The following is a 23,532-nucleotide window of genomic DNA, read 5'->3' as shown; positions in this document are numbered from 1 at the left end:
TGGGAGGGAGGCGGGGTGGTGGTGGTGGTCCGCGAGCGTCTTCCCGCCTTGGTTGCGGTTGAGGAAGGAGTTGGTGGTGGATGGGAGAGGGAACCGTGGCCGCCTCTGGGTCTCTCGCGGCTCTCCTTTCGCCCGTTCCCGGGTTGTGTAACCGACCTTCCGGGTGCGAGTGTGATAGTTGCAGCCCTTGCCTGGAAAGGGGGTGAATCAGCGTGAATGCTAATTCTTTGCCGAGGGAGACGGGAAGACATTCCCGTACCTTCCCCACCCGCGGGCCCCGAAATGCTTCAAATGGGAGTTGGGGAGGAGGGACGGCCGTCGGCCTTCTCCCCCTCACCGTCCCCGGAGAAGCGATTCTCTGCGGACAAAATGGGTGGGATGCCAGGCAGGCAAGGTCAGTGGGCGGGTGCGAACCGCGACGCGTGTTTATATGTGGGGGGCAGAAGAAATGGTAAAGGCGATATAAGGGGTGGAGGAGGAGGAGGAGAAGGGAGAAATCCCGGTGATTCCCTTCGGTGTGTTGAAGTCGCTTCTCTGCTTTTTCTGCTGTGCGCCTTGCCGCCCGGAGTCACATTTTGTGGGAGGAAGCGAACGTCATGCTGAACAGGTTTAACTGAGGAGAACTTGGCCAGCAAAGGGATCCGATTTCAATGCTGCTTTCAAAAGTGTTTTCTTCCTTTCTTGCTTTTCATTTTTTGTAGAAAGGTGTCGGTATAGATGTAGATTTCTCTTGCCTCAGAAATCGAGGCTGAGGTAAAAGACCGGAAAGTGTCCGCTTTTTTTGTTGCTGTTGTGCATTTATTTTTCTGTTTTTCAGGCCAGTATAATCGAAGCCGGTGTCTAAAGTGAAACTGGTTTTCCAGATAAGAGTTTTGTTATTCTTTTTCTAATTAGTTATGCTTCTTAGAGTATGTGCAGCAATTTTATACGATTTAGTAAGCTTAATTATTTACCTGCGGAGTGGATAGAAACTATTTCTTCATGGGGTACTTATTTGATATTGGCTCACTTTATTGAAGAGTGAGTTCTAATAGCATACTTGTATATCTCTCACATATATGCGTAATTTGGACAACTTCATTAAAAAGGAGTAAAACGGTTAAAAACTGTTAATTTAACCTTACATATGTTAAGAATGTTCAGGACATTTTTTATTTACCTTTATTAACAGCAGTTGTTCATTTTGAAGAGTATTATTTCTTTGTTTATACTTGTTCTAAATTCAGAAAATTCCAGTGATTGACAGGTTAGAAATGTAAATATGTCATTGCTCCTCTGAAACAAATTTTAAGAAGTAAATCTTGTTAAATTCAGTGGGTTTGCAATCATAAACTTCCAGGGGAGTCCACGTTGAGCACCCTTTGAGTAGAATGGTTGTGGAGTGGCTGCTTAAGTGGGATATTGTTATCCAAAAGCTCTGCTTTCGTTTCATTATTTTTCGGTTTGAAAATATAAGACACCCCAAATCATTATGCAATTGTGCAACCTGCAAATCCAGTGAATAAAAAGTTTTTGTAGATGCTGACAGTTGAATTATTGTATATTTAAATGCCAGTTTTTGGCCCATTTGATTTCTTATTTGAATACATCTATGACTGTACATTGGTTAAGTGTAATAAAAGAAGTAAACATTAGGAAGTTTATTTGCTTTTAGTAGAGTGCAGGTGAGGAAGAATAGAAATGGTATCAAACAAAAGTGCCTGGCCTGAGAATGAAGATACTAATGGTAATACTATTAGAATACATGGTATTCTAATACACATAAAGAGGTTGTGTTGAATTTGGTGAATTACAAAGTAACTATTACTTCGGACTGCAAAAATTTTATTTTGTCATGCACCAAAAATATAAAGATTAAAATATTATTTGTAGTAAGTGGAAAATAAGCGCAGATGTGATAATCTGTTAGTGAAATATTTGAATGTGTAATTACCAAGGAGTTGCCAGAAATAATTAGCTTGATCCCACCCACAGTTAAGTATGGATTAATGACATTGGGTTTAATTACACTTAACACTCATGTTGAAAGAAGTAGCAGGGTTGTGATACTTCAATACTTTTGTTGTGCATAACTAATTGCAACTGTAGTCCACCAAATCTTATGCCATTATAAATATTGACAAGGAGGTATATAGAAAAGCTGTGGACTAGATATTTGAGTTAAAATCCTCAGGAGTTCTGGACAGCATTGCTGATACTGAGAAATGCTGAGAGTTGTCTTTAATATTTGGTAGGTCATAAGGTAATCACTCCTGCAAAATGTCACTAGGTTGTCCTTTGTTTTTCAGTGTATGCAGAAGAACTCGGATGCTTCAAATGTCTTTTCTTGGTCAGCCAGTCAGAGTCCTGATAGGTGTTGGAATATTGTGAGCCAACCTAATGGCAAGCATTTGCTCAACTTAATATTTTGATAATATGAAAATGTAGGTGTTGAATTTGGAGATGAAAACATTAGTACTACTTGAAAATGTTTTAACAATACTATACGAAGATTGAAATTAGGGAACTGGTTTTATTCAGCTTAGGTGAACAAATGAACTGAACATGTGGACACCTTGGACTGTCTGAAGGGGTGTCATGCAACAGACGTTTGAAGTTGTTCATTGTTGTTTAGACACTGTCAAAGTATAAGTAGGTTTGGAAAAGAGGTTAGTAGGATTTTTGCTAATGGTTTAGGGACAGAATTGGAAAATCTGATATAATATGTTTGTATTCACACAAAAAATTAATATAGATCACTGACCACTTTCTATTTGGGACAGGTGTGTCTAACCCATGACCCACAGCTGCATGTGGCTGTCAACAGTTGGTAATGCGGCCCCACAAGTTTATAAATTTAATTTTATTCTGTGATTGATATGTATTAACTGTGTTATATATTTTGTATGCAGTCCAAGACAATTTCTCTTCACTTAGTATAGCTCAGACAAGCCAGAAGGTTGGCCACCCCTGATTTACAGCCTACTTTTTGACTAGATGGCCATAATGAAGGCCTAAACATAGTCTTCTCTCACTTTCTTAGTTGTAGACTTTGTTTCCTAAATTATTGATAAATAAAAAAGCAGACTCTGTACTTGCAGGAAAAGCACTAGGAAGAAAAAAATGCTATAAAATAAGTGGTTGAAATCCTACAGAAAAGGCAATTGTAAACAGTATCCCCATTAGAAAGAACATCTGTTTCATCCTCTGACATTGAAATGTTAAATTAATTGGGCTCTATTGCAATTAATGAAACAGAAAAATTATAAATTAAGGAGATGTAGTTGGAATCTAATATTAAACTACAGAAAATGTTGTAAGGAAAGTGTAAAATATTAAGTAAGGAAAGTATAATTAAGAAATGTATTTCAAGAGTAAAATCTGGGTCCATGATATTTTCTTGGAGGGGAAGGAGAGAGATTATTACAGAAAGTATAGAACACAAGGTCATGAAACAACAGAGCAGAAAAACTATGCAGAATTCTTTCCAATTCCTTAATAGCAGCACCCCTTTAAGTTATGTGATTAAGTTATGTAAGTTTAAGAATGATACAGTGGGTAGTATTCAAAGCTGTTGTTTAATTGTTTCCATAGGGAAGTATTGTTTTTCCCCCCCTGGAATGTTTTTCTTGCAGTCTTGAAATGGATCTGTCCCATTTTTTAACTGGAACTTTGTTTTGCCAACTTCTTCTGCCATATCACATCTTTGTGTGTCCAATCATACTTGGCCAATAAAGAATTCAATTGGAGAGTATCCTGCTGATGAACAAAGTTTCAAACCCCTTTGCATAATTGCATTTCAACATTATATGGAGGAAGTGGGAGACAATATCAGTGATACAGGATAGTAGCTTGATAGGATTGCTATTGCCTGTTTTGCTGAAACTATGGGATTTAACACAAGATTAAATTCACTTGTTAAATATTCAACACTTTCAGGCAAAATTAGATTATTTTAATGTGTATCATCAGGATCATGATAATCAGTTATTCATGATGGGTGAAATTTACTTGAATGTATATAAGAATGGAATACGTTTTCATCCTCCAGCTATTCTGAACTAATAGCCAGCAGTAACTGTCAGGATGATTAGTGATGAGTGACATTGGTAGTTGCTGTTCTTCTAACAGTTGATGAATTTTAGTTCCCCATCTCCACCCTTGGGAGACTTCAGTTCAGTTAGAGTATGTTCTGTGATCAGAGCTGAAACAATTAATCATAATGCCTGTGTTCATATAACATTCCTAAGATAAACTACATTATGGTTTTATGTGATTCCTAACTTACACCACACCCTAAGAATATTGTAACTTTTGGGTTAGCCACTCTGCTTTATTAACCATTATTAACCATATATGCTCACTCATAAAACAGCAAAAGATACTACTGAATAATTTTGGAATTTCTATTTACCTTGATACACATAGCAATTTTGTGGGAGCGAACCCTGCTACATCCAATAAATTATCCTGCTTTATATTCCCCCATAAAGCCATTGCCAGAGAATTGTGGACTTTGTGAATGACCATCTCTGCATTGTTGCATTATAGATGAAAGCAATGAACACATATTTTCAGAGTGAAGCGTAATGCATTTTTCCTTGTGTACACACTCGTACTGAATCACTTTTTTGTTTTCTTTTGCAGTTGGACTATGTCCCGATTTTCTAACTTACTGCATTTGTATTGTCCTATTTAATTTCTCCTATGTTCTGTGAAAATTGCTTCTTGTATGCCAGTCAACCTTAAAAATACATTCAGAATGCTAGTTTGACCAAACTCCATACAAGCATTGTTGCTTATTAAACATATATCTGATTGTGCTTTATTATATCGCAAAACATTGTAGTAATATAAATAACTTTTTTGGATAAATGTTTGTGACAAGAATATTTCTATACATTACTTAGGAATAACTTGGTGATATATACTCACTTGTTCACTACTTCTCATTTGATTCTTCCTTAGGTGTGAAGTGGTTGCAGAGGGCCATATGTCTTAAAATGTTAAATGGGAAGCAATTGAAGTTACCAGCTCAACAGTGTGTCTCCCCATAAAAACTTCCTGTGTTACAGTGCCAACTGATTCATTGTTGCCTAACAGTACTATATAGTGAAACTGCCAGGAAATATAAAGGTATTCTATAGTGTAACTTTTATATCTGCTTGAAAGACTATTTCCCTCAAATTAGAGTAGGTTTTAATGGATAAAAGCAAGTTTCTTTCAATACCACTGGTATGCAGGTAGATCTGTTTCTTGTTATGAACTCATGGAATCAGAGAGATAGTTATGATTTTGCAGAAAAAATGCAATTTTCATTAAAAACAATTAAGTCCTCTGCTCTCTTTAGCCTTTAGCAAATACAGTCTATCAACATAACTTTTTAGGTGCAAAGCATAATGAGTTGTCATTCGTTTTCTTATCTTCCAATCCAAGTTATCAAGTTCCATGTGGGTCCAATCAGTTATTCCTGCTGCATATTGAATAACATGGATTGCCCAAGTATTAATTGCTTTAATGATGTTTTCACCATTTAATGATTATTACTAGTACCATGTTTTCCCAAAAATAGGACCTACCCCAAAATAAGCCCTAGCTCAATTTACATGCCTGGGCCTAATCTAAGTCCTACCCCAAAATAAGCCTTAGTGAAGGGGAGTGATTGTAGCCAGCATAGGAAGTGGCAAGCGTGCGGGGGCTGACGGTGTCTAACAGCAGCCGCAGCCCTCGCAGCACAGATGAGTTGAGGTGTGTGGGGGAGGTAGCCGATCCTGACGCGCCGCATGGGCTGTGGGAAAGTTGAGCAGCAATGGGCTGGAGCAGCGGGCAGCCATGGGAGGCTCGTCTTCGCATCTCTCAGCTTGCCTGCAGCCCACACGGCGCATCAGGATCGCATGCCTTCCACTCTGCACTTCAGGATCGCCTACCTTTCGCTTCGTGCCTTCTGCTCTGTATAGCCCAGAGTGTGCCGACCAAGGGACCGGCGGGCTCCAGCTGCTGCTGGATACCATTGGTCCCCTCGTGTGCGCCGGGAGCGCAGGGTCCCCAGCTGGGCTGATTACCTTGAAATCTTGTTTCTCTAAAAATAAGACCTAGTGCTTATTTGGGGACCCGAAAGAAAATAAGACTGGGTCTTATTTTGGGGAAAACACGGGTAATATTAATATGCTGCCTGTCTCTTAGTGACTTTGGGTGATTTAGAAATTGTTTAAAACATTAAAAACAAAACAAAAAACAAAAATGAAAGGTAAAGATGGCGAAAATGATAAAACCAAAGAACAAAAAAGAATCCAGATAATCTAAGAGGGCTTCAGTCGTCGTCCTCAAAATCCTGGGCATATTGATGACACCAAAGCTCCAACATGCAGGTGATATCACCTAAAAATTTCATACAGATGTTAAAAATATACAAAGGAGGCTTGGGAAATGATCCCTCCCCCCCAAACCAATATAAGTAGAACCAGACCTCGAGAAAGGAAGAGAACCACTGTAAAACATGGTCCCTGATTCCCAACCCACAGAACTGTCTCAGAAGGATACCATGGTCAATGGTATGAAAAACTGTTAAAATATCAAAGAGCATAAATGCACCACCCCCATCCTTTCTCTGGCTCAGATTATTTTGAAGTGTGATCAAAACTTTCCCAATACTAAGTCTCAACCTAAAACCTAACCAAATCTATTTCCTCCAGGATTATCCAGTTGATCACCTTCTCAGCAATCTTATCCAGAAAGAGAAAGTTGGAGACTGCATGATAGTTATCAAAAATCATTGGGTCCAAAGATAACTTCTTTAAGGAGCATGTGGTAAATTGCTATAAGTAATATCAGAAAGTTGACATTAAATTGGAACTTTTAGCAGATAGATATGCTCGTGAGACCAGCTACTCTTAAGTAATGAGAAAAAAAATAATTTTTATTGACTGACATGGCAGAAATTTCATTGTCATTTTGGGAAATATATAATGAATTCAGTATTCACCTTCAGAAGAATCATTTCCAAGATGAGCTGGTAATTTGTAGTAGAAGAACTGGTATTTAGAAGGACTCTAATTTGATAAAATTGTGACTAATGAAATGCTCCCAAACTTTAGTTTCCATTTAAGTCAAGCTAATGATTTTTATTGGCTTCAAAAGGCATTGTATTTCTTTTGTCAACTTCAGGAATTTCTCATACATCAGCAATTTAATTTCTGCTTACAATGTATATAACTCTCCTATGTTATGTTAATTGAAGACTTGTTTTAATTAAAAAATGAGGTTTACATACAGGTTGAAAGATCCCATATGTATCCCATCAGCAGATTCTCTTGCCAGACTTGAGAATATCAGCATTCATTCTTCTAAAACAATATTCGATGGATTGTCTATAGCTATTGTCTTATCATTAGCTATTGTAAATTGCTATGGATTGTCTTACCTTGGGCAAAGCCCAGGATTTCATTTTTTAAAACAAATACTTTTCTGTATTTGTTTTAAATACACTTTTCAAGTGATTGAAGGAGCACTAGTCTGGTGGCTTTGAAAAATGGAGGAAAATTGTTTCATTTAATCATATTCAACATTAGTGTACTATAGTTATTTACCTAAAGAGGAGTCTTGCATAGCAATATTACTGGAGTAGCCAGCCATGGTATGTGTGGATTCATTTCAAAATGTAGGATAGCCATCACACCCCACTACTATTTATTTATTTCTTAATAGGAAAATATTTGTCCCTATGTTTGCTGATAGAGGAATAAAAGAAGTTGCTATAAACAAAAGGAACTAAAAAGACATACAACTGGCTGTAACATAGCCACTCTATAGCATCTTTCAAGATTATTAGTTGTTGCTTGGGAGATATTGGTTGCCTGCTTATTATAAAATCTAAATAGATGTTCTTTTTCCTTCCATTACCAGTTTTCTCTTTCTCTTGATTTATCTCCTTCCAGTTTTGTCCGCCTGTTTTGTCTTTTCATTCCTAATTAAGAAATTATTGTCACAGTTTCACCAGCTTCTCTGCCTTGTTTTTTCCTGAATGCTATTACTGGACAAAGAGGAATTTGTAAATGTGTACTTGCATTTCTGTATGTGAAATTGTGTATGAAAAAATGGGAAAATGCCTTGGGAATCAATTTTGTAAATTGAGCACCTTATTTTATAGGCATTTAATTTTAATTAGTTGTTATTAAATCAAGCAATAAAATATTTTTGTCCTGATTGCCATTGGGGGGGGAGGGGTATGGCTTCATTTATTTACAAGTATACACTTTTGGGGTAAAGGATGGGAAAAAAAATGGACACTATACAGGATTTTCGTCTGTGTTAACAATTGTTTACTGCCTTCCTTTCCTTTTAGAGGGGTCATTTTAAACTCTGAATAATCACCTTTTGAATAAATATGTTAGCTATAGACGCAAACCGGATTAGACTGAAACTAAACTTTTTAGTCAGTAAAGGATTATGCAGAATTGTCATTTGCTACATCATCCTACAGTGGCTCTTATATGCTACCCAAAAAATTCAGCTGCTATTATTTAACTGTAATATAAAATTCATTGCTAGCATCTCATTGAGTAACAAGGGGTTCTGAATTCAGGATAACTTTTGCTATGTCTATTCAAGTTACTTTTAACAATATTCATATTCCAAGGATTCTTCAATGTCCAAGGAGCTTAGTTTTAGGAGATTATTTGTTGTTAGTTGCGAAATCGTGTCCGACCCATTGCGACCCCATGGACAACTTTCCTCCAGGCCTTCCTGCCTTCTACCATCCCCCGGAGACCATTTAAACTCACGCCTACTGCTTCAGTGACTCCATCCAGCCACCTCGTTCTCTGCCGTCCCGTTCTTCGTTTGCCCTCAATCATTCCCAGCATTAGGTTCTTCTCCAGTGATTCCTTCCTTCTCATTAGGTGGCCAAAGTACTTGAGTTTCATCTTTAGGATCTGGCCTTCTAAAGAGCAGTCAGGATTGAACTCTAGGACTGACTGGTTTGATTGCCTTGCAGTCCAAGGGACTCGCAGGAGTCTTCTCCAGCACCAGAGTTCAAAGGCCTCAATTCTTTGACGCTCAGCCTTTCTTATGGTCCAACTTTCACAGCCATACATTGCAACTGGGAACACCATAGCCTTGACTGTACGTACGTTTGTTGGCAGGGTGATGTCTCTGCTTTTTAGTATCCTGTCTAACTGCCATAGCTTTCCTCCCCAGGAGCAAGCGTCTTTTAATTTCTTGGCTGTAGAGATTAGGAGATTTAGGAGATTAGAGGAATGCATATATAATAAATGTCATTATGTCACTCATCTTCTTTAGCTCCTCATTCCAAGCATTGGCCAGGACATTTAATATATTTCTTGGATGATATTTTGGAATCCCAAAGTTTTCATGAGTTTCTGATAGTGGAGAATTCAATTTTGTCAACCGCATTTACATGTGCCTCAGGCTGATGTGATAATTCTTTAGTTCAGTATTTGAAATTTAAGATCAATGGCGTTCATATAAGAATGCTAAGCACCAGTGTATGACATTGAGCAGACCCACTTTGCTGCCATCCTGAATTTCACTTGCCTGAATGAACTCTTCTGTGAATGTTAGTGTTATTCACTATTATAAATTAGTGGTTCTCCACACTTCTGAGTTTCTTTCATCATCATGCTATCTTACTTGCCGTACCAGCTAAATTTGTAAGATATCCCTGGATCTAATATAGAAGCTTCCACAATAAGGCCAGTCTTATAGAGGTCTGTGTAACTTCTCTTCCCCAAATATGATATGAAGTAGACTTCATCAAGTTAAGTCACTCAATTTAAAGGTTCCTAATAATTGGAAAGTAGTTAAGCAATTTCTGAAAGTAATTAAGAAATGTGGGTAGGTGAACCTTATGTCCAGACTGCGTTATGACTGTAAACTGGATTGAAATTTCAATTCCCAGCTGCTCATCCATGAGCCGTCCCAAAAAGCCTAAGTTCCTGCACTCTGCTCACAAGGAGCAGTTCTTTGAAGTAGTGGATTATTTTAATGATCTCTCTTTTTCCCAGAGAGACTTCATTGGCCAAAAATTTACCATCTGGCTGCCAATCTCTGCTGCAATGACATACCTGTTCCTTAAGAGACATCTAGTTTATCATGAATCCTCATAGCTGCCTATCAAATGATTCTGGATAATTAATAATATTAAAAACAATGAAACCATATTCAAAATAAAACAAAACAGCAGCTAAGAGAAAATCACCAAAGACATGCAGCCAGCACAACCAGGAAATTTGATCTATCCAATACTCAGGCTCCCAGGTTCTAAAATAGAACGAAACTTTTGAGGCTCTGTGGAAAGCCAGCAGAATCAGGCCAATCTGACCTCCAGATTTCAGAAGTTGGGCACCAGAACAGAAAAGGCTCTATTGAGTACAGCCTAATGGCAGCCACACCACCACCCAACTAACTGTGTATTACGGGTTGTTAGATATGTGTTGTATTATTGGTTTTAATCTAGGAATCAACTCAAACTTTTGTTGAATTTTTTTTGTAATCTATGTTATGATCTACAACGAAACTCCTTTGAAGTATAAACCATGATAACAGCTAAAATTCTCTATAGCACAGTTTCTGGTCTATGGCACATGACAAACAGTGCTGTGTAATGCAGTGTACTCTGATTAGTATGAGAATGAGATACTAATTCATAACAGCAAAAGAAGAAGAGTTGCTAGAAACACCATGTATTTTTAACATCTGATAACAATAGAGTTCAAGCCCAGTTGCTATCATTTTTTAAAAATCTAATTTTGGGTCTTAAACATACTAGTTTTAAGCATGTTTTCTTCGCTTCAGGCTGTTAGACTTGACTTTTTTTTTCTTCCAAAAAAAGAAACCAAAAATTTCTTGATTTTCATAACTATCAGGAAAGTGATTGGGAGTTGGTATTGAGTCTATCTACTGTAGTCAATTTTATAAAACTAATAAACCGTGATTTCTGGCTCTTGTAGTGGCTTTCAGTATTTATAGAAATTTTAGAGGATTAATAATTAATATGTTTATTATATAAACTTTCTGTAGAGATGTCTCACAAGATTCTTGTTTTCTTTTGGAAGATGCTGACATACCTAGTTTCCCTAAGGAACCTATGTTAGTAACCAGGAAAATGTCAGATTACATGGTTGAAAAATAGATTGAAGATCCATAGTTTTAGATTTTAATTCTATATAGTTGATGTTTCCGGAAATGGATTGTTATGACATACTGTATTGAATAATGATGACATAGCACATGTAAAATTGATACCATGGCAACTTTTAAGGTCTACGCATTGGGCAGTATCTGAAAGCTATGAAGAACCTCCACAAAGGCAGCCAGGGAAAAATTGTGCTTTTGAAAGAAAAATCATTGAGAATTGAGAGCTTGCTGTGCTTTCAATGTGTGAAGTAAATGACATGCTGATAGGATATAATGGCTCTGTGTATCCTACTGGTATTATGGCAACCTTTATTATTATTGCAGCTCTTTAACTTTATAGCAATCTGACTCCCTTCTCAGTTTGATTCTTTCTCATATCTCTTACCATACTGGCTGGCATAAAATGTCATTGTAAATTATTTACTAGACAAATTAGGAGAAAGAATTTTGCTTTATTGTTTGATTCACTATGTAGCCAAAATGAGTTTAGGTGGGAAAAAATGTGTATGTGATTTTTTTAAGCATAGAACTCTAGCGTTAACAGCCAAGGTCTGTTTTATATACTTGGGTCACCTATAGTACAGTGTGGAGTCCATGTGATCTAATGAAGAGCCTAAACAGTAGAATATAGATTTCTTTGTTGTGTACTCAATTATTAATCATTTTCTGACTAGTGAAAGTAGAGTGTAGGAATATGGAATTTAATTTGCTATCCATCTAGTTTTAGCCATGAAATATTTTGCTCTATTACTGCTGATGAAATTTACCATTTTGTTTCCAATTTATCCCAGCTTTCTTTTTGCTTAACTTCTTAATTATTTTTAATTCTTGATTCTTCTTAATTACTGTAATGGAACAGTACAGTTCTTAAAATGCAAGTTTTGATTCTTTCTTTATATCTCTGATTATAGTGTCATGGAATATGAGCAGGGTTTTTTTCTGTGTGGAAAAACTGTGTATAACTGTGTTAGAACAGTTATAATATATTGCTTTTCTGCTCTAGAAAGCTGATGCATTTTGCATTTGTCTTAAAATTTCAGGATGGCGTGCTGCTATCTTGAAGTAGATAGCTGTTGGGAACAAATAATTCAGCACTTTGCAAATGGAAGTACAAGTAATTTAGGCATTACATTAGTTTAGGAAAATCAGTTATGGTATGCTAATATTGTTAAGTGATAGGATGAAGAAGATATGCTGTTTTCTTCAGAGTTGTAGTTTAAAAGTTAATCCAAAATAAAACAAAATCATGCAGTAATGAACAAGGAAGAAGAGCCTCACATTACTGTATTCTTCTCATTTTTATCATTGTTCCTGCATTATATATTTTTTATACATAGAGACACCCACACCCACAATAATCCTAATTCTGTCTTTCTATCTTTCTATCTTTCTATCTTTCTATCTTTCTATCTATCTATCTATCTATCTATCTATCTATCTATCATCTATCAAATTGTATTCAGGTTATCAAAATATGAATTTAACTCAGAATTTAGGTCTGGAAAACAGTATCTATTATTATTAATCAATAGCAGGGATACAATTAAGGATAAATTACAGTAAAATAATTAGACAATTGTTAAGTGAATTTTGCTCCATTTTACGACCTTTCTTGCCACAGTTGGTAAGTGAATCACTGGAGATGTTAAGCTAATAACATAGATCTAAGATGAATCTGGCTTCCCAATTGACTTTGCTTGTCAGGTCACAAAAGGTGATAACATGACCCCAGGACACTGCAACTATCATTAATATGAGCCAATTGCTAAGCATCCAAATTTTGATCACATGACAGTGGGGATGCTGCCACAGTCGTGTGAAAAACAGTCATAAGTCACTTTTTTCAGTGCTGTTGTAATTTCAAATGGTCACTAAATGAATGATATGTTGTAAATCGAAGATTATCTGTAGTCTCGAAAATGAGTTACCTTAATAAACTGAATCCGTTATGATCTTTTTAAGTCCATGGATAAAAGCATTTTTGATTCTTTACAAAGTACAAAGACTTAAAATCACGAAAGCAACAATTAAATCAGTGAAGACCTGGACTGAGTAGGCAAAATTAAAGCTACAGGCCTGCCTTGACTGCACTGATTGGAATGTTTTCGAAAATACCTCTGCAGACTTAGATGAACTTACAGATACTGTAACATCATATGTCAGCTTCTGTGAAGACCTATGTGAACCGACCAGGAACTTGCGAATATATAGTAACAATAAACCTTGGTTCACAGCTCAATTTAAGCAGCTATGTCATACCAAAGAGGAAGCTTACAGGAAAGGTGATAGAATGCTGTACAATCAGGCCAGAAATGTATTAATAAAGGAGATCAGAGCAGCAAAAAGAAGCTACTCCGAAAAGCTAAGAAATCAGTTCTCAACAAATGAACCAGCAAACATGTGGAAAACTCTTAAAAATATCACCGGTTACGGCAAACTTCCTTCCCAGACTGAAGGAAATCAACAACTGAGAGATGACCTGAACGTGTTTTACTGCAGGTTTGAAAGGAAACTACAGCCACCTATCTTCACAACCCCCATCTCAGACACAGCAACAACAGCCAAGCCTCCTGCAACTGACCCCATTTCAGACACACCAACAACAGTCAAACCGCCTACAACTGACCCCATCCCATTGGGTGCACAACCCCTGGTGATCACAGAAAAGGAAGTGCAAGATCTATTTCACAGACAAAAGCCAGGAAAAGCACCAGGTCCAGACAAGATAACTCCTCCTTGCTTAAAAGTCTGTGCTGACCAGTTGGCCCCCATCTTCACCTGAATCTTCAATAAATCACTAGAAATGTGCCATCTTGCCATCCTTCTTGCTTCAAATGCTCCACTATCATCCCAGTGCCAAAGAAGCCCTCCATCAAGGAACTGAATGACTACAGACCAGTTGCTCTAACATTTGTAGTTATGAAAACCTTTGAAAGGCTAGTGCTGTCCCACTTGAAAACCATCACAGATCCGCTGTTAGATCTCCTGCAATTTGCATACCAAGCAAATAGCTCGACAGATGATGCTGTTAATATGGCTCTGCACTACATCCTACAACATCTTGAATCTCCAAAGACCTACACAAGGGTGCTCTTTGTAGACTTTAGTTCAGCATTCAATACCATCATACTGGACATTCTTCTAACTAAACTAAAACAGCTAGCGGTACCTGAACACACTTTTAAGTGGATCACAAGCTTCCTAACAGACAGGAAGCAGCAGGTAAAGTTAAGCAAAATCACATCAGATACCTGTACAGTTAGCACATGCCCCCCCCCCCAAGGATGTGTGCTTTCTCCACTTCTCTTTATATACCAATGGCTGCATCTCAAACGATCCATCTGTTAAACTACTAAAGTTTGCAGATGATACAACACTGATTGGTCTCATTCGAGACAATGATGAATCCGCATACAGACAGGAGGTTGAACAACTAGCCTTGTAGTGCGACCGGAACAATCTGAAACTGAATACACTCAAAGCCGTAGAAATGGTGGTAGACTTTAGGAGAAACCCTTCCATACTTCTACCTCTTACAATACTAGACAACACAGTATCATCAGTAGAGACCTTCAAATTTCTAAGTTCTATCATATCTCAAGACCTAAAATGGACACCTAACATCAAAAATGTCATCAGAAAAGGCACAACAGAGAATGTTCTTTCTGCGCCAACTCAGGAAGCTCAAATTGTCCAAGGAGCTGTTGATACAGTTCTGTAGAGGAACTATTGTCTTTCATCTGCACCTCTATAACTCTCTGGTTTGATTCTGCAACCCAACAAGACAGTCACAGAGTTCAGAGGATAATTAGAACTGCAGAAAAAACAATTACTACCAACCTGCCTTCTATTGAGGACGTGTATACTGCACGAGTCAAAAAGAGGGCTGTGAAAATATTTACAGACCCCTCACATCCTGGACATAAATTGTTTCAACTCCTAGCCTCAAAACGACGGTATAGAGCACTGCACACCAAGACAACTAGATACAAGAACAGTTTTTTCCCGAACGCCATCACTCTGCTAAACAAATAATTTCCTCAACACATTGTCAAACTATTCACATTAGACTGCATTACTATTGCTATTGGTCTTCTCATTGCTCTTGTCGCCCATCTCCTCCCACTTGTGACTGCATGACTGTAACTTTGTTGCTTGTATCCTTGCGATTTATATTGATATTGATTGTTTCCTAGTATGATTTGATTGCTTATTGTACCATATGACTGTCGCTGGGTGTTGTGGCCTGTGATTCTTGACGAGTGTATCTTGTCTTTTTATGTACACTGAGAGCATATGCACCAAAGACAAATTCCTTGTGTGTCCAATCACACTTGGCCAATAAAGAATTCTATTCTATTCTATCTGGAACTGTATTTGGAAGTTGTAGTAATGTATTTATCAGAGTTTGCGGTGCTGGCTACTAGCTTGGCTGACTTCAAAAAGGACTGGACCTCATAAATGGAAATAATGGGGATCAATGCTATTAGCCTGTGGTGATAGCATGAATGCCTCTGAAGGCCATCTCTTGGGAGATTAGTGGATTTTCTTGTGTAATTGGTTAACTCTCGTAAGAACAGACTGCTGAATTAGCCTGATGTCACTCTTACGTTCGTAATATTATCTTAAATTATTTGAATTCAACTTTTCCTGATATCCTTCCTGTTTTCTTTAGGCTTCCACAAGAAACATACTACAAAATGAATGATCTTGCTATCAAAAGAATAACAAATGAAATTATCAAATCACCTGAAGATAAACGAGAATATCGTGGATTAGAACTGGCAAATGGCATCAAAGCAATGCTTATCAGTGATCCCACTACTGACAAATCTTCAGCTACACTTGATGTGCACATAGGTATTTAATCAAATATTGTGTAGTAGCTCATATATCTTGCATGACTTAGCTACAGAGTAAATAAATCTACTTAATTGATTTCATATGTTGATCTTTTTTGAAATAAATAGTTTCTTATACCACATTGATTTAATTACAACTCTCCTGTTTTAAAAAAATCAGTCTAATTGTAAAAGTTTGGTAGTATTTCTTCAATAAAACTTAAACATTTATAATGGCTTGTTATATATTTTTTCTCTCCACAAGGGTCGTTATCTGATCCCATTAATATTCCTGGATTAAGCCATTTTTGTGAACATATGTTATTTTTGGGAACTAAAAAATTCCCAAAAGAAAATGAGTACAGCCAATTTCTCAGTGAACATGGAGGGAGTTCAAATGCTTTTACCAGTGGAGAACACACCAACTACTATTTTGATGTCTCACATGAACACTTAGAAGGTGCTCTTGATAGGTAAGCATATCATAATTATTCAGCAAGTATATTGTTAACCACTGTGTGATTTTTACTTGGAATAAAAGTTGTACTTAATGTACTCTACTTCTAGCATAACCTTTATTAGGCCAGTTGAAATTTTAAGTGAATATAGTTATAATTTCTTTTCATGCAACTTGGAAAATATTGAATTTTGCAAATGAAGGAAAATATATGTATCCCAAGATAATGTTGCAGGATCCAATCTGACTTGATCACCAGAACCAAACGTTTATTATTCCAAGCTTTCAGGCATGTGCTGAAGCTCATTCTCATAAGGATGGGAGGATGGGCTCCAGTACAAGCCCTAAAGTTTGGAAGAATAATATTTTGGTCCCAGTGACCGACTCAAATTGGATCCTGCAATATTAAATTTAGTGTTACTACAAGAAGCTGTCATATGGACTGTGGAAGATATCTTTACTCAAGATTGTGTTCTATCACTAGGCAACCCTGTCTAGTTTAATTTTTATTGACTTTTGTTAGATAAAAAAATCAACCCCAAATAATCCCAGGTTTGCTATTATATATATTTCAATATTGCTTTCTGGTTTTTCAACTGGTCAGGTTTTATGCGTCTACAAATAGGATAGAAGCTACTTTGATTCTGACAACAGGGATTTAGGTTTTCAAATCTGAAAACTTAGAAATGTTTGATGTTTCTTCTTCATAATAAGTTTTGGGAAAATATTGATATGAAACTAATCTGCAGTTGCTAAATTCAACTTTGTATGTATGAAATACCATTATATTTTACAAGGTAAACTAATACAGAATGAATTACTTCATAATTTGCTTCATCCTTTTTGCTTTCTTTACCAAGTTGCAGAGTGAAATTTTTTTAAAACTTCACAATTTGTACAAATTCAGTTAATCTAATAAAGGGACAGCCTCTATGGAGTTTGGATTATTTCTGCTTTTCTGAAGTAATCCTGAAATAACATTAAAATTATATGAGAGCAAAATTTGGGCCCATCCACATTTTTGACCACATTCCTGTCTCCACTGGGTTCACGTGGAGAAGGTGCTATGGAAATGTCCCAAAAATTGTCAGATGAGAGCTACAGGTGGATGGGTGTGTGCTGCACCTGTCAAGACTTCCTTTTGTGTGCCAACCAGGTCCCCTTTTGCACTTGGGCTGAGTTGTTCTTTTGGGCAACACACCTGGCTGGTACACACCTGGCTGGTGCACAAAAGAACAGTCTTTTCATGGTGGCCCAGCTGGGGATATCTTTCACGCAGGCCATTTTTTGTATGCCACCCAGGTCCTTTTTTCATTAAATGTATGCTGGGATGCTCCATGTGGGTTGCAAAGGCCCATCCCATCCCATTCTAACGTAACTTAAATTCTTAAATAGATAATAATTTGTGTTCCACAAAGTGAATTACAATGGAGCTTACTGTGATTTACAGCTGCAGTGGTCCAATTGAGTAAATTAATAGAGACATAAGCAGAGGTAAAAATCAAGGATGAACTAAAGTTATCCATCATGAACGAAAATCTAAAGCCATGTTGTATACTTCCATACTTATATATGTTCTTTTAAACTTTAAAAATGTTGTTGTATTTCAGTACATTAATTTGGAAAATATGGGACTTCCTTTGTATAGGTTTGCCCAATTTTTCTTGGGCCCTCTTTTTGACGAAAGCTGCAAAGATAGAGAAGTAAATGCTGTTGATTCTGAGCACGAGAAGAATTTAATGAATGATTCATGGAGACTATTTCAGCTAGAAAAGGCTACTGGAAATCCTAACCACCCATTTAGCAAATTTGGGACAGGTAATTAAGAATGCAATTTTACATTATTTGGTCTATTTCACTATGAGGATATGATTCCTCATATTTCTAAACATTCAGCTATCATGCAAATAAAAATATATGGCATATGTTGTAGAATCTTATTGATGATGCAGCCTTTAGAATTATGGTAATTAAATTTCCTTGATTCAGCAATAGAACTGACTTGTCAGAATAGAGCTGAAAGGAACTTTGGAGGTCTTCTAGTCCAACCGCCTGCTCAAACGGGAGACCCCATACCATTTCAGACAAGTGGCTGTCCAGTCTCTTCTTAAAAGCCTCCAGGGATGAAGCATCCACAACTTCTGAAGGCAAACTGTTCCACTGGTTAATTGTCCTCGCTGTTAGGAAGTTCCTCCTTAATTCCAGGTTGCTTCTCCTTGATTAGTATCCATCCATTTTTTCTTGTTTTGCCTTCTGGTGCTGGAAAATAAGTTGACAGTCTCTTCTTTGTGGCAGCTCCTAAAATACTGGAATACTGATATCATATCACTCCTAGTCCTTCTTTTCTCTAGACTTGCCAGACCCAATTCCTGCAGCCATTCTTAATATGTTTCAGTCTCTAGGCCTTTAATCATCTTAGTTGCTCTTCTCTGCCTTTTTTCCAAAGTCTCAGCATCTTTTTTGTAATGTGGTGACCAAAACTGGATGCAGTATTCCAGGCATGGTCTTGTGAGCTTTTCTGGGATGTTTGCTATTCCTGCCAGCTTAGCGTCATCTGCAAATTTGATGAGTTCCCCTTCTATTCCTTCATCTAAGTCATTTATGAAGATATTGAAGAATACTGGGCCTAAGGTGGAACCTTGTGGTACCCCGCTGCTTACTTCCTTCCATGTAGATTAAGCACTACTGATTGAGTACAGTTTGTCAGCCAATTATAAATCCATCTGGTGGTGATGTCTATCCCACAATTTTCTCGCGTACCAAGAAGTAGATAGTGGTCTAGTTTGTCAAATGCCTTATTGAAGACTAAATATACTCTGTCCGCAGCATTTTGAGGTCTACTAATTTAGTCACTTTGTCAAAGAATGAAATAAGATTGGTTTGGCATGATCTGTTTTTAACAAACCCATGCTGGCTATATTCATCAAGATCAGATTCTCTTACCATTTTCTTGCTGATTCACTGACAATGAAAGTAAGAAAAAAAAGGAAGAGAATGAGAAATGGAAGGAATATCTAGCTATATGTAATTTTAATAACATGTAGTAAGTGATATTCATCTATTCATCAGCATTATTTATTATATCAGGACAAACTACTAAACCATCAAAATCAAAGGATCTAAACCAGAGGTGAAATGCTCCTGGTTTAGACCGGATCGCCTGATCTGGTAGCGATGGTAGCAGGCGGTTCAGAGAACCGGTAGCAAAAATCCGTGCCCCCCCAATGCCCAGCTGAATTGTCTGATTGTCAGAGACTTTTAAAAGCATTTTTTTACAGCCTTTTCGGCCAAAGAGTTTGTAGAAAAATGCTTTTAAAAGTTAAAAAAAAAAACTGTTGGCCACGTCCACCCAGTCACATTATCCCCCCAAGCCACGCCCACAGAACTGGTAGTAACAAATTTTACATTTCACCACTGATCTAAACCATAGTCTAAGTTTCTGATATGCATCCTCTGCCATCATGTCTTGAGTGTGCAGATTCTGGTGGGAGTAAGTTTAGGGATTCATAGGTTATGATTAGCATCTTGAGTTTGACCTGAAAACAAACTGGCAATCAGGGTAGTGACCCAAACACTAGTGTGATGTGATAACATTGAATTGTTCTCATTAACAAGTAGGCAACTGCATTCTGTACCAGTTGCAGTTTCCAGATAGTCTTCCACTACAACCCCTTATATTACCATAGCTAAACATGAAGTGAGAAGGGCATGAGTGACTTGCTTTTAGTGCTTGCTCCAATAATAGATTTAATTGGGACATTAGCCAAAATTAAGTAAAAGGTTCTCTTGGCTATGATTTCCACATGCTCTTTTGGTAGGAGCTATTAATTTAGGAGTCCCCCAAAGTTATGGATGAGCTCCTTCTGGGCTTAAGGTTGGTACTATCTTGGAGTCAAGAAAGTCTGAATCTATTGCCACTGTATCCTTCTTGGGTTAAGTCATCCTGGTTTTCCACATCCAGCCCTTGTAATCTTTAGATACCAGGTCAAGAATTACACTGCCTACATTCAGTATTATTGGTTAAAAGTTCATTTTTGTTGTGCATGCTATTTGGAAAACTCTTAAGTTATTTTTAATTTTATTTCTTAATATTTGCATTTTCAAAAACAAAGCAATGCTAAATACCTGTATTGCAGGTCATTATATTGTTATTATAATGGCAGTCTGTAATCAAAGTGTGTGAAGGCTTGATGAGTTATGTTTAATAACTGTTCTTAATTATATTCATACTTGAATATAAATACAACTGTTCATAAACAAAGTTAATTGTTTTATATTTCTGTGTTGTCATTATTTTAGAAAGTTGTCTCCACATTATTTATTTTATTCTTGTTTTAGCTTTACCATTATTATAGTATATCATCTAGGAGTGATAGGTTTATTTTGTATATAGTAGTAATGTTTAAGACAACATGTTGGAAATAGACATTTATTTATTTATTTATTTATTTATTTATTTATTTATTTGTTTGTTTGTTTGTTTGTTTGTTTGTTCGATTTATATGCCGCCCTTCTCCAGAGACTCAGGGTGGCTTACAATGCGTTAAGCAATAGCCTTCATACTTTTGAATATACCTGCTTAGTAGGTTCGTCCCCCCCCAAGCGGTGTTCTTTTTATACAAAGTCAGCTTATTGCCCCCACAATCCGGGTCCTCATTTTACCTACCTCGAAAGGATGGAAGGCTGAGTCAATCTTGAGCCTGGTGAGATTTGAACTTGCAGTAATTGCAGGCAGCTGGTGCTACTTAACAGCACTTTAGTCTGCTGCGCCACTAAGGCTCTTGTAGCCTTGGTTTCTCTTTTTCACTGCCAGAAAATTGGAAATATTACAGAGTTTCACATTTAGACAATATATGTTTTTAAACCAAATTCTAGAAATAGTTCTCCCTGCATTAGTACAGAAGAATTAAAATAATCATTGCTCAAAAATAAGTGAGTGAGCTGCAAGGATATCCCACCACAGTTTATTCCCCAGCCATCCTTCTCTAGTCATTGCCTTCCATTTCATCCTAGGGGCTAATCAGAAGGGACCTTCCCACAGAGGATCATAAAAAGCAGACTTTTTTAAAAAAAAAATTACATTCATCAGTTGAAAACTACTGTACAATATTAAGACTTTTTAAGTGAAGATTTTTCCAGCAATAGTGGACTTTTTCCTGACAAACTGCATGACATTGGCAACAGTTCTCCCAGTTTATCCTTCTGGTCTAGCAGACAGAAATAAAAATAGAAACTGTAGTGTTTTCAGGGCTTTTTTTTCCCTTCTTACCATACATTGCGGACAAAGCTGAAGAATGGATCCAGATAAATACTGATTCTAAAGCTAATTCCATTTCCAGTGGATTGCAACATAGGAGACAAACAGGTTATGGCACCAGTGCAGAAGAACCTTTAATTTTAACCTCCACTATTTCTTAACCAAGAGATTACAGTGCATTGGATTGGGAAGGAATTTCACTTAGTTGGCTTAAGAAAAGACTCATTCATAATAACAAAGTTTTTTAAAGATATTCCCAGATCTAGGAATTTGGGGAGCCTTATCCATTTTTTTAAAGTTACACGGCTTTGTCCAGGTGGTCCTATATCTTTTAAGTGTTTTTTTTTTAAAAAGCCTAAACCATTCAGAGTGCTTTTGGAGTCAGGCAGTATCAAAATCCAATAAATAAATATTGAAATTACCAAATTATAGGTACAAATTTTCTCAACACATTAGGATCACAAAGCATAGCTTGATCTCGATTTTTAGTGAACGCTTAACAATAGGTTCACAGTTCATATACCCTGATAAATATGCTTAACAAACTAGGGTTTGCCTACGTAAAAAGGAAACATTAGCCAATTTCTTCTTGTTTGCTGTAATAAACCATGTTTTTTTTGAATTAGGAAGACTGATTGACATGATACGTGCATCATACTTTTTCTTCCATCTGGGTTTGAGGATGCTAATTAATGATCTCTATGAGTAATGTAGTGATCACTGCAAGATCTCTATTATTTTCTGTTGGTGAAAAATTGAGTGCTACATTTTGAGTTACAAATTATTTTTCCCAATTCATATCACATAAATTTAATGCACCTAACAGAACCACCACGATTTTAGGGGAAACTTGCATAGGAACTCCATGCCTATTGACCATGAGATACCCAGGTTTATGGGATGATCTGCTGAAAAATATACTCATCAACTTCCCATATGATTGTACAGTTTATGAGAATATATGCCTCTTTCTCTGCTAGAACTTTTTTTCTCTTAATGCATCTTTTATTTTACTCTCGCTTTATAGGGAACAAGTACACTTTGGAAACTAGACCAAACCAAGACGGAATAGATGTAAGGCAAGAGCTTTTGAAGTTTCACTCCACTTACTATTCATCAAATTTAATGGCTGTTTGTGTTTTAGGACGGGGTAAGAATGGCAAGCATTGAGAGAATTATTTTGAAATATTTAAATGTTATTAATATTTTATATAATAATAAAACATTTAGGAAATTAAAGAAAGGCAATCTTCATGTTCAGGAGTAAAATAAAAATCACATTTTTGATCACATCCTGGTTATAACATAAAAATATTAGAACACGGATGCAAAGCACTCTATTATTTTGCAGATTTATTCTTTTCTGCCTTCTGTGGCTATTACCATTACTGCTCTTTCTCTAAGTTCATGTCACATCACCATTTTTTTAAAAAAAACCAATTTTAGTGTATGATTATCAATCATGATTCATTGTATTGTTTCAATACAGCGATGTTTATATGAGATTATTAACATTGTATTAATTGGGTAGCTTAAAGTATTGAAAATAGGGAAAGGAAAGAAACAATTCTGTCAATATTCAGTAAAATTTAGAATATCAACATTATAAGTGTAAAACTATTCGGTTTTTCATGTTAATCAAGAACCACTGCACTCACATCAAAGTATTGTTATTGTGATTATTAATCTAATGTAATAGTTTTAATCTAGTCATTTAAACAAATTACTTATTAAAATTTCTGTTGTATTGCTATATTATAGATATAGATTAATAAAAGGAAAAAAGATAGGCAAATCAAATTTAATAAAGATAAAATATCTGAAAAGTAAAAAAAGAAAAGAAA

At 36.5% G+C, this 23,532-nt stretch overlaps 1 protein-coding gene across 9 annotated transcripts in view; it reads left to right on the top strand.

Annotated features, from left to right (window-relative positions):
• The window catches only part of IDE (insulin degrading enzyme), a 66,286-nt gene that overhangs the window by 1,103 nt on the left and 41,651 nt on the right, over positions 1–23,532 (top strand). For 2 of the 9 annotated variants that reach the window (XM_034430440.3, XM_034430439.3), the window contains exons 2-6: positions 4,948–5,115; positions 15,809–15,993; positions 16,240–16,447; positions 18,080–18,249; positions 22,716–22,838. In XM_034430440.3, the coding sequence (XP_034286331.1) occupies positions 15,834–15,993; positions 16,240–16,447; positions 18,080–18,249; positions 22,716–22,838 (661 nt within the window). In that variant the 5' untranslated portion in view covers positions 4,948–5,115; positions 15,809–15,833. Of the gene's footprint in view, positions 1–4; positions 164–532; positions 754–2,288; positions 2,424–4,947; positions 5,116–15,808; positions 15,994–16,239; positions 16,448–18,079; positions 18,250–22,715; positions 22,839–23,532 lie in introns of those variants that run through there. The other 7 variants (XM_034430443.3, XM_034430438.3, XM_087871695.1 and 4 more) reach the window with 6 other exon arrangements.

The sequence above is a fragment of the Pantherophis guttatus genome, chromosome 6 (genome assembly GCF_059756535.1).
Source record: "Pantherophis guttatus breed Tessera chromosome 6, ASM5975653v1, whole genome shotgun sequence".
Classification (NCBI taxonomy): domain Eukaryota; kingdom Metazoa; phylum Chordata; class Lepidosauria; order Squamata; family Colubridae; genus Pantherophis; species Pantherophis guttatus.
Note: the sequence above shows the minus strand (reverse complement) of the source record. Positions and strands in the feature narration are given on the sequence as shown.